General features: G+C 45.8%; 1 protein-coding gene across 1 annotated transcript in view; it reads left to right on the top strand.

Moving 5' to 3' along the window:
- The window catches only part of TOGARAM1 (TOG array regulator of axonemal microtubules 1), a gene marked incomplete at its 5' end in the record, with an annotated part of 59,332 nt that continues 47,409 nt past the window's right edge, over window positions 1-11,923 (top strand). The window contains one exon of the mRNA XM_014520482.2: window positions 1-525. Coding sequence (XP_014375968.1) covers window positions 1-525 — 525 coding nt within the window. The remainder of the gene's footprint in view (window positions 526-11,923) is intronic.

The raw sequence follows: 11,923 nt of genomic DNA, 5'->3' as shown, positions 1-11,923 counted from the left end.
CTGGCGGCCGGCTTGGCGCCCGCCCTGGTGGATGGCAAGCGCCGGGTGCGCCATGCTGCCCTGGAGGCCTTCGCCGTGCTGGCCTCGGCCATGGGGCCGGGCAACGCCGAGCTCCTCTTCAAGGCGGTGGATGCCGTGGAGCTGCAGGAGGACGGGGACGGCGTGATGAATGCCGTGCAGGCCCGGCTGGCCAGGAAGACCTTGCCCAAGCTGACGGAGCAGGGGTTCGTGGAGTACGCGGTGCCCCTGCCGTCCTCGGCCCACGGGCGGGGATCCCACCTGCCCCCCGGCGCTGACACGGATTGGTTGTTGGCAGGCAACAGGACTCAGAGCGCGCACAGTTACTGTGGGGATTGCACGAGGGGGGAGGCGGCGCCGAACTTGGGCGCGCACGGCCCGTACGCTGATCAGGGGATGTGTCCCCGAAGAGTATTAAGTGCAGGGAAAGGGAAAAACAAGCTGCCTTGGGAAAACGAGCATGCCGGCTCAGGAAACAAGGCGCCTCTTGTAAAGGGTGTTGAGCAGGTAGGTGCCCTCTTCGCTCACTTATTTGTTTCCATGAAGGGCCTGCCATGTCAGGGCACGAGAAATTAAATGAATGGCATTAGCAGTAAGATGCTTTTATTTCATAGATAAGAAAACTGACCCGAGGAAGTTGTGTGTGTTGCAGAAGGTCAGATACAGTCTGGCAGACAGAGGAATGGGCGAAACCAGGTCCTCTGTGTCATGCCAAAAAAACAAAGTCGTCAAACTTCGAACGTTTTTCTTCCAAAGGCAAAGAGTTGATATTGGGAGGAAACTTCCAGTTTCCTTCTATGTGAGAAGCAAGGGCCTTTCTGGTGATTTGTGTGTTAAACAGTATAGTTAGGAGAGAGGTTAGACAGGCTTTTGTGTCTGAAAGCTTGTCTTGCCTCTCTCGCAACTGTACTGTTGATCCAATAAAAGCTATTGCCAAAAAACCCTCTGCTTTTCGTATTTCCTGGACCTTGATGGCTACAGTTTCCTTCAAAGCACAGAAGCCTGTACATGTATAAGCTGTAAAGGGAATGTCTGAGATCCTCTGGTGGAAGGGAAATGGCTTTGGTTTTGGCTATGTGCAGAGCTTGGTAGCGCTTCTGTAGCTTTTGCTTTTGACAGTGATGAACTGCAATATCACGCTAAATACTTGGGCTGGATCACTTGAATGGCATTTGGTTTGGAGTCTCCCTTAGTGGGAAAAGTTTAGGTCAATGTTGCACATTCTCAGTAACACCAGCCTCAGTTCATAGAGCCATCTTTGAGAGTGAGTTTAACCCCCATAAATTACTCTTGTCCATGATCATTTCAGTCCCTTAATCTCTTACTAGATAACATTTTTTGTACACAACAGGAATGTGGTGGGTGTTCTTGCAAACTGAGCCCTTCTGCTAAGACCTTATTAATTAAAAACAGGTTTGAGTGTCGCTTGTTCTCCAAACAAATAACGTCATCTTGATGGTTAGAAAATCTGAGTTGTTTTTAATTAAATAATTCTCTAAATCACATGTCACACTCAGTTCTCAGTTATGTAAGTACTGCTTCTAAGCAAGCGCAGGTATCTAAACTCTCTACATTCTTATGCTTCTGTCCCCAATGCATGCCCTTCTGTCATGTTTCATTTGTATGGGCAGCGTATGAGCAATGCACTGGGAGTGCTGCCTGTGCTGCTGTTGCTGCACTTAATTTAGCGCTTGTTCCCTGAAGACCTTGATGTTGTAGAAAGAATGACCACAGGACTTGGTTTGGTGATAAAGGCCCTGCCAAGTTAATTACCTGTGAAGCATATCTTTGCTAATGTACGTGACCAACGGGAACGTGCAGGTACAACGTGCATATAGCATCCCCGAGGCCAGCGGCAGTTCCAAGGGGTTTCCGAGTTCTCCTTTTGTACAGCGATCACAGCAAATTCCATTTGTTGTACACATCCTGTTCTTTGTACTTGCACTTTATTACAAGGTCCTCCTACTCCCTGTGCAAAGCATCCTTCTCATTGTACATCCCACTGATACCTTACGTGTTTTAGACTATCCAATACCAACCTTATTACCTAATTTTGTGATAAATCTGCACAACCAAATCATATTCAGGAAATTCATGTTCACATATAGTTTAAACTTGTGTAAGCAGTTTGTGTATGGGGCATGGCTCCAGTGAGGACTGCACCCCCTAATTAAACCTCTGTACGTAATGGAACCCCTGAGAACTTTAAGGAATTAGGGTCTCCTGTGTGCCTGTATCTTTATATGAAGTGATTTTTAGGGCTCAAAACTTTCAGACTGGCAGTACCAGGCACAAAAGTCCTGTGTTTATCCACAGGGCAGATATAGTACAGATAACCACTTTGCTGATTTGCAGGTACCATCTCTGTGGATGAGAATGTGATTAACTTTTGATTTTAGTCATCATTTCTAAGATAACTAGCAATTAATGCAGATTGAGAAGATGATGGCTTACCAGTGGCACACTGGCAATTAGCCATAGCATACAACTTGGTTTGGTTTACAATATAGTGATAATTTGATTTCTTTAATGGGCATTGTCAGTTCAAGAGACTGACCACTCCATGACATCATAATTGGTTGCCATGAATACAGTTCTAAAACTTTTTAAGTGAGTGTGTTCCTTCGAGAGTGGCCATATTGGATTCCTGTATGTTGGTATGATTTACAACATGGGGCTCCACTTGCAAAAACAGTGGGGAAAAGCAGCCATGTTGATGGCAGTTAAGACTAAAGGTTTCTGTTCAACCACAGAGATGGTAAATGTGGTCAAGAATGATGTCGGTTCCCTGTACAGTGCCACTGTTAACCTGTCTCATTTGATTTGGAGAAACAACTCAGTAGGGGAGAGAATAATTTAGTCATTTATTCCTCAATATCCATGGCCTCTCTTTGATGTGACTTTTGAAGAGGTGGCCACATGTGCTGTGGACCACATACCTGTAAAGGCCTAGTTGAGACTAAACTGTCTGGAAAACAACAGAAACACCAACTAGCTTTTACAGTACTCTCTTACTTGAGCATGGACAAAATATGGCCCATGGGCTGGATACGAGCCACCAAGAGATTCTTTCTGGCCCATATCGGGTCCCTTGGCCTCGCCTGGTCTGTGGTGCATGTGGCCAGTCCCACTGGCCCGGGCACAAAGGTGCCACCTGGCATGGAACGCAGCATTTCTCAACCCGCGGTTTGTGACCTTAAAGTGGGTGGCGAGAATATATGAAAGGGTTGCAAACAAACTTTAAAAAATGGATCAACAAACTTGAAAAATGGATTATCCTTTAAAGGAGAAAAATGTGGGAAACCACAGGTTTCCCCTTGCAGGTTGGCAGAGTTCTAGCCTGCAAGGTGTGCTGCATGGGGCTGGATGGAGCCAGAGGAGGGCGATCAGGCAGGGGGTGCTGTGTGCATGTGTGTGTGTGCCCAGCCAGGTAGCGGTGGAGAGCAGCTCCCACAGCTCCCTGCAGGTAAATCTATGGGGTGGGGGGGAGAGGGGATATGTATTGGGGCAGGGGGGCAGAGGCAATACTGGCTGCCATTCCACCTTCTCTCTGGGGTAGAGCGGTGGCCTGAGAGGAACAGCATTGGTGGCTGGGCCATGGCAGCAGGGTACAGCTTCAGCTCAGCGCACGAGCGGCTGGCGGTGGGAGAAAGCAGCGCAGCGTCACCGCCCCCCCAGTCTCTTACTCATGCTGCTGGCGGCATGGCTGGCCCGGGGGTTCCAGTGGCAGCAATGAGTCGCGCCGGCCCACTCTGCCCTCCAGTGCCAAGTCCTGCCCACTGGGCCATGGAGGCAGCTTCTGCCCATGCTGGTCCAGCCAGGCTACAGCCCCCATCCCTATTGTGGGTGCACAAATCGGGGGTCTTCCCCCCCCCCCCCCCCCCCAGCAGCACACTCACATGCTGGCAGCTAGGAGTGAGGGGCAGCAAGTCAAGAGTGTGGGGCACCAGCAGGGGTGGGGGGGCTGTGGGCCAGAGGGCTGTTTCCTACATAAATTATTTACAGGGTTGGAAATGGCCATCACTGTTTACAGATGGGTCCTGGTACCAAAAAGGTTGAGCACCACTGGACTAGAGGTTCTGCCCCTTATACTGTCTTGCAAAACCTTGGCTCACCAAAACTTCAGCTTCTAGCAGTCCACCCTGCCCCTGGCTTCTCCTTAGTTTAACTGTGTCTTGTCTTCTAATCAGGTTCTCCCTCACCCCAGTCTCTTCCCTCTCCCTTCCTGGAAGTGGTAAAACCCAGGATAAGATATTTTTGGCAATCCAGTTAAGTGGTACTATAATGAGCAGGGCCTTGCAGATAAGTCAAGTAACACAGTCTTTCAGGGAAATACCAGAGTAGCACAGTAGGGTACCCCTGCATGGTTACCTGTGTGGTAACTAACTGGTGATTACTTTTCCTGTAGAATCATTAGAATCTGATTTGTTTCTCTAGTTATCCAGTGTATAACATGGGTATAAAAGAGGTACCTGTTCTATCATGCTTTGGGTAGACTGTAGCCTCTGCACACTCCCCCTCTGCTAGCTGGTCTGAGCAGCCCACTAGCTCTCTGATTATACACACTGTGTCATTTCATTAAGCTTAATAGTACTGCATGTAGCAAGCCAGGGGCAAAGCTGAATTGTTGAGCAGCTGGGTCAGCTGGGTCCCAGGCCTGCACATCTTTTAAAATCATACAAGTCATGTATGTACAGTCAGGGGTTGTCTGTATATTGAAGTTGCACTGGGTAACTCTTGCATGTAAATGAGGCTTACCAGAAATAACATGGTGAGAGTTTGGTCAAAAAGTCCACCTACCTTTAGGCTTGTTCCCTAGAATTCTGTAATGCGTTGTCAGTCTAATTCTAAACCCTCACGGGTTACGGGCTCTTAGTTTCCCTGCAAGACTAGACCATTCCAAAACTGAGCGGAACTCATAACGAACCTTTCCCTTTTCAACAAAGCCTTTCTTTTTATATTTAACCCATCAATCCTAGTTGTGCCATCTTGTGACTTGGGTGTGTTCATTTGTTTTTTGCTTACACTCTGCATATATGAAAATTAGAACCTGGTAAAATCTGGCAGAGGTAGCACGTACCTTAGCATGCTAAATTTTGGCACGATTTAAGATTGTTTGTTTGTTTGGGTGTGTTTTTTAAACCACTACATTTCTATGCATTGCATTGCCAAAATGTTATGGTGAGCAAGAAATGAATATTCTGTCTCATGAATCTGCAGACAGTCTGCTTACAGCTTTGTCAAGGATCAATTTAGTCAAATGAACAGGACTCCGTTTGCTCCCACTACCACCATTCGGTGTTCTGTGGTTAGCGTGAAAATTTTTATTCAGAGAGGGGGAGCCAGCTGGACATCTGTAACTGAACCAATTTAATTAAAAATTAAATGTTTTGTGTTTTGCATTCCTAGAGCCATCTGATCCCTTCTGGAAATGCTGTCTGTTCCTTTGTCTTTCCTCAACTCCTTGACTTTATGCTGTCTGCTTTTTACTTCCCTTTGTTGTCTTGTGTGTGGCGGTTGGCAGTAATACAGACCAGTGTTATCAGCTGTACTCATCTGCCATAGGGAGAACTACATGCCCCTTTTACATTCTTATCTGAAAGATGGCCGAATAGATAGAAAAAACCCTTTAACCAGAACTCCTTTTACATTAAAATATAATTCCTCCCCCATAACTTTGTACTAACATGCCTGAGTACTCTTGGGAATAGGAGTTGGCATTCAAGTTCTGGTGAATTTGAAGATATCACCTCTGATCTGAGAGCAAATAAACAGGTTTCATTTATCAGCTTCTACTGAGATGCCATGGTTATGGTTCAATCACTGGAGTCAAAAGTAGTAAATTGGTAACTCCACAATTACAGAATTTGCTAGAGGCATGACAGAATATGGTACTTACTGTTTTCTGTAATGTCTTATTGTTAAATGTAAGACTTCAGAATTATCCTTTAGAAAAACTGCTTTCAGAAACTGTAACCATTTAAAATGTAGGAGGCTATTAAGGCTCCCAGCCCCGCTGCTGTGTCACCAAAAGCTAGGAAGACTGCAGGAGTAGGCCAAAGGCAAAATGTGGCCGGACCTTCATGTTCATAAATTGTTTAGGCGTTTCTTAATTATAAACAGATTCTGTAGACATGTGGGGAGTCTGCTCTGATGTGTTGGAAATCCAGAGTGTCAGAGCAGACTTGATTAATCAAGTCTCCTGGAGCATGGAAATTGATGCACTCTGGCAGCCTTCCATGTCGCATGCATCAGCATCCCCGCGCTTTAAAAATAGCAGCAGGGCACTTTAAACTAAAACACGTTTGATGAGCTTTAGTTCAAAGCGCCCTGCTGCCATTCTTCAGCGCAGGGATGCTGATGCACGTGACACGAGGGTGCTTTTAATTAGCACGGCTTGCTCATTAAAGTGCCTGGTGCCGCATTCCAAAACACATGTAAAAATGCCCTGAAAGATTAGTCTGATCCTCAAGAGCGCAGAATAGATAGCTTTACTTAAACTTGTATTGTTAAATCATTCTCCAGTCCTTGGTTTGTTTTATCTCCCATTGCTTGGTGCAGGTGAGCTCTTTGGGCACTTACCATTTTTACTTTTTTCTGGGCCGGCACAGTGGGATCTCGTTCTGTAAAGGCTTTCTTGTTACCACTGCAGTGTAATAAAATATATATATCATACACATGCTGGAGGGCATTTCCAGTTTTAATGCAAATTGAAGAACAATTTTTTTTAGTGCAAATCCATGTATTTCTTTTAAGGCTGACTTTGTTGATTCATCTGTTTGCTGTATCTGAGGATGTCTTCTGTTAACTGAAAGATGGCTGGCAATGGTGCTGTAGAATGGGACAGTCTCAGGACTGGATACCTGAAAAGAAGAGGCTTGCCCTAAATAGTTTCAAATTTTGTTCTTTTTACAAAATAAAATTGACAAACTACAAAACTAAGATCAAAACACAAGAAGACCTTGTCAACCTTCTTGTGCAAATATAACATGTAATTATTAATTTAGAAACATTCCTTTGCGCTGAATTTGTTAAAAATTAACTTTGAGTCATTCAGGTACTGAAAGAACTCATGCAATCAGCTTAATGGTTACAGATCAGCAGCATCATTTTGAGAGAGACTGTCTAGTTACTGGTAAAGTCTACACAAAGCTTTGAAAAGCGTATGATGAGTTCTGAAGTTAAAACTTGTAAGCTAGTATGAATTAATTAGTAAATTTGTAAAGCTCTGTATAGATAGGACATTGCCTTTGGCTGGTCTAAACATAAATTGCCTGCCTTTATAACTTGGATCAGTTTACTTAAACTATATCTTCTTGTGTAGACCCTTGCATTGCTTTAAAGCTTTTAAAATTATTTTTATTTATTTTTTTAAAAACTAGTTTACTTTGTGTCTGTAAAGTTATAGGTCCAAGCTAAACTTTTCTGAGCTGGGTCCATGCTAATAAGCACGTTAGTATGTGTGGTGTATCAGTTAGTTAATTGATATAAAAAGCACCTTTACATTATCTATAAAACTTCGGCTATAGCTACACAGCAAAAAAAAAAGATGCGACTGTAGAACAGGCACATGTACCTGGTACTCACTTTAACCCAGCTGCTACAGGGAACAACAGCAGAGATGCAGCAGTACTGGCTTCAGCATGGGCTAGCATCTGGAGTTGGTAGGTAGAAGCCCCAGAGGGTTTATATCCTGGAGGAAGGGCTTAAAACCAGTGTGTCTGGGGGCCTAAAGCAGAGAGCTGGCAGGTCTTCCAAAGCCACATGCTCTGTGGGAAGCCACCAAGGATGGCAACTGAGTTGTGTCCACTCGTTGAAGCTACTTGCATGACAAGGAGCAGGGATTAACTTTCCTGAGCTCAATTGTACAGCTAGCTTCAGAGCAGTGATGGAGTTTGGTAGAGCCAGAGGCCAAGCTGAGTATCACAACTCAAGCTCTCTCTCAGAGGAAAATTGCTGAATAACACACCTTAAAAGGGTGCTCTGTACAAAATGGGAAGCTTTTGGAAATCCCTAAACGGAGGTGAGGAGACAGTTCGGAAGTATGTTATGTGGTTTCTGAAGAACATCAGCAATAGCTGTTGTATTTTAAATTGTTCTGTGTTAACCTTATTCCTGCATACAACCATATATTACTCGGTTTCAAAGCACAATGGTAAGTATTACGGATTTCTTATTTAGTAAAGGATGTATGCACTCAGCTACTTAATCTCTGTCTCATTTTTCCTGACAAATTACACTCCAAAAATCAAGAATTGGGCTATGAAAGGAGTCATGATCAGGATGGAGCCTCTCCATAGGACATAAGTTTTCTATCTACAGTAGTTGATTATCCGGAATAATTAATGTCGCCATTATTCTAGGTAATCAAGTTTTCAAGATAAACACTTCATTATGAAGTGCTGAAAACTATAATTATAGTAGAGCAAATATTGAAAACAGAAATGTATGACAGTATTTTAAAATTTCCAAGCACTAGTGATTAAAAAAAACACAGTTCCCTTGCTGACGAGCAGAATCCAGCTACGGCTTGACAGTTTTCTTAATACAAAACTTTCTACTTTAATTGACTTTCCAGATGATTGACTCTCTATTTTCTGAAAGCAAGAGTTATGCTTGCTAAACTCAACTGCTGCCTGAGCTGGAACTATGCTGTTAAAGCCATGCTTTCCAGCCGGTCAGCCGTGTGCATTTTTAATGCCTGCAGGGCAGATTAGGTTTTTGACCCCTCTGGGGGCCTGCGTGGCTGCCTGCACATGGCTCTGTGTGCAGCCATTTGGTTCAGCCACCCCGAATGGATCGCTGGACTGCAGCCCTGTTTCCAGCCTTGTTTCTGACACAGATCCAGTTTGGCTTGGCACCTGTAATAACTTCCCTTTGGGAGCCTATGACTGCACGAGTTTGCAGCAGAACAGGAACAGCAGCTGTGAAACATTAATTTGTGCATTCCTCAATGGCACAAAGTATTTAGAAAAATAGTATAACTCCAGGATAGATTTAGAGGAGTAATTCCGTATGCAATCTTAACTTCTCCCTTTGTAGCCCAGGGAGGTCTAGTTTGCTTCTGTCTCTGAACTAGGAGAGCTGGTCTGTCCTGTTCACAACCTGCGCGCTCTCTTACTGACACACCCTTGGTTTTCTCGAATTCACTCAATCACCTCCTCTTCCTCGGGACTGTGATGTTTTAGATCTTGGATCCTGGACTTGAGCCACTGGGAGATTAAATGGCTCTAACCTAGACTCCTCTAGGATCAGGATATCTATAATAATAATAATAATAATAATAATAGGCTTATTCTGTCTATCCAGAGCACTCAGGACTTATAATAACAACATGCTTATTCTGCAATCTGAGGCATTTCAAACAGATATGCAGGCAAGTCAGAGCTAGAATGAAGTACTGGGGCTCCCTGCCATGGAGGGGGCAGGCTCCACTGAGGGGGGGGTGGAGGGGGAAGCAATGAGAAGCCTGATCCTTTCTCTCCCCCCTCCCGGAGCCTGCCTATCTCTCCGTGGCTGGGGGGGGCGTGCTGCCGGTGGCCCTGTGCAGCAGGGGCCCCCCAGTGCTTCCTTTCGCTGTGGCGGCACCTTGGGGTTACCACCACAGCAGAGGGAAGCACTCGTAGGGACCTGAGCAGATCATTAGCCGTAGCAGAAAAGAGCACTGGGGTCAAACGACCCTGGCAAGATGTTCATCCAGCCTCTTAAAGACTCCCCCAGCGTAGGAGCCAGCACCGCTTCGCTTGGAAGTTGGTTCCAGATCCTAGCCGCCCTGACAGTGAAGTAGTGCCTCTTGATGTCTAGTCTGAATCTACCCTCTGCCAGCTTGTGATCGTTATTTCTTGTCACTCCTGGTAGTGCTCGGGGGAACAGGGACTCCCCCAATGCTTGCTGGTCCCCCCGACTAGTTTGTAACAGGCCACCAGATCCCCCTCAGCCTTCTCTTGTGGAGGCTGAACAGGTTCAGGTCCCGTAGCCTCTCCTCGTAGGGCCTGCCCTGCTGCCCCCAGATCATGCGGGTGGCCCTCCTCTGGACCCTCTCCATGTTGTCCACATCCCTCCTGAAGTGCGGCGCCCAGAACTGGACGCAGTACTCCAACTGTGGCCTGACCGGGGTTGCATAGAGGGGGAGGATCACCTCCTTGGACCTGCTCGTGATGCATCTGTGGATGCATGACCAGGTACAGTTGGCCTTTCTGACCGCGTCCCCACACTGTCGGCCCAAGTTCATTTTGGCATCAATAATGACTCCAAGATCCTTTTCTGCCTCTGCACTGATGAGAAGGGCGTTCCCCAGCCTGTAGGTGTGCTGCTGGTTCTTCCCCCCCAGGTGCAGCACCTTGCACTTGTCAGTGTTGAAACCCCTCCTGAGGGTCCCCTGCAGCTTAGGGACTGTGTGACCTGCCAGCAGGTCACTCCCTGGCCACGGGAGATGCAGGCAGGCTCTGGGAGAAGAAAAAAATTAAAAGCAGGCCCCTCTGCTTTCCCCCTGCCCCACACCGCTCAGTGGAGCCTGCCTGCATGAGTTGCTGCCATGTTGTGCAGCCCCTGAGCTGCAGGGGGGCCAGGTGCTTCTCATTGCGGCAGTGGTGGAGCCCCAGCTCGCAGGCAGCACCCACCAGATCCAACGGTGCACGGGGCGCTGGAAGCCTGGTTGTGCTTGGAGAAGCTTGGGCTTGGCAGGCTTCCAGTGCCCTGTGCACTGTCCCCACTGTCTGGGACCACCTGCAATTAAATAGTTAAAAGGGGCAATTTCCTCACATGTACAAGGGCCCTTAGTCATATATACAAGGGCCCTCTTATTCTATGACTATAAAGTCACAAGGTCAGACTTTTGACAAAATATGTATTTATATTCCTAAGCCTGGACACATGGGCAGCCTTATAGTTTTTTTGAAGGTGAGAAGTTTTGATTCCGTTAAAGTATTCGGTCAAAGGATAACTAAAAATCCTGTATTGAAAGAAACACTTTTGCAATAAAAATTTAATAGCAACTGTTTTGCGGGTTTCAGCTGGTTCTTTAAAACCTTCAGAGGGCTTTGTCTTGGGTTTCCCTTTCTTGATGGTCCCTTTAACCACTTTTGTAATATAATTTCATAGCAAGTAATCCCTCAAATTTATAAAACACATTTTATGCCATATTCATAAGCAACATGCAGTTCCCAGGTTGCCACATTCCCTGAAGGGGATGCTCAGAACAAATTGAAACATTACAGGACCTTACTCTTCCTTAATGCAAAAATCACATTTTTTCATATCCGTTGCAGTTTCAAATTAGGACCCTTATATAATGCAGCAGAAATCCAGCGTGGCGTCTATAGCATTTTTGATTTGTATAGTAATTGCTCGCGTTTCTTAGCTAGCGCTGGCCATGTTAATTATGTTCCTCCTCACTTCCAGTAGCACAGTTGCAGTTAAACAAGTTGTGAATACATCTGCCTTGAGGATGGATAGCAACAGCTGCTGAACATGGCACAGCAACACTTCACAGTAGTTCAGAAAAGACAAGAGCCTTATATGATTTTCCTATATGGTTATTACTCAGGCATATACTTGCAGCCTTTCTCCCTCTTCCATTGCTTATCAAATTGGTAATATAGTGGTGGACTAGATGTCTTGGTCTTTTGAGGACGGTATGGACTGTAGATTTTCTGTGTCCAGCATCCTCTGTAAAATTTTTATTTTATAAAACAAGTAGCGTCTCGCTAACCTTGGGGAACATGTCCAGGTGCCAAAACTATAACCCTGGTGTGCAGTTTTCATGGAGTGAGTAAGGACTGAATGGAAATGAGGACTGAACTCTGAGTCAGGGCTGAGATGTATCAGGTGGTAGGTAAGGATAGATTGTCCACACAGGTACCAGCCCTGCAGAGGAAGAAGTCTTCACCCTCTGGGACTATCGGCT

The sequence above is a fragment of the Alligator sinensis genome, unplaced genomic scaffold, assembly GCF_000455745.1.
Source record: "Alligator sinensis unplaced genomic scaffold, ASM45574v1 scaffold358_1, whole genome shotgun sequence".
NCBI lineage: Eukaryota > Metazoa > Chordata > Crocodylia > Alligatoridae > Alligator > Alligator sinensis.
This window is presented reverse-complemented; position numbering and strand designations above follow the sequence as displayed.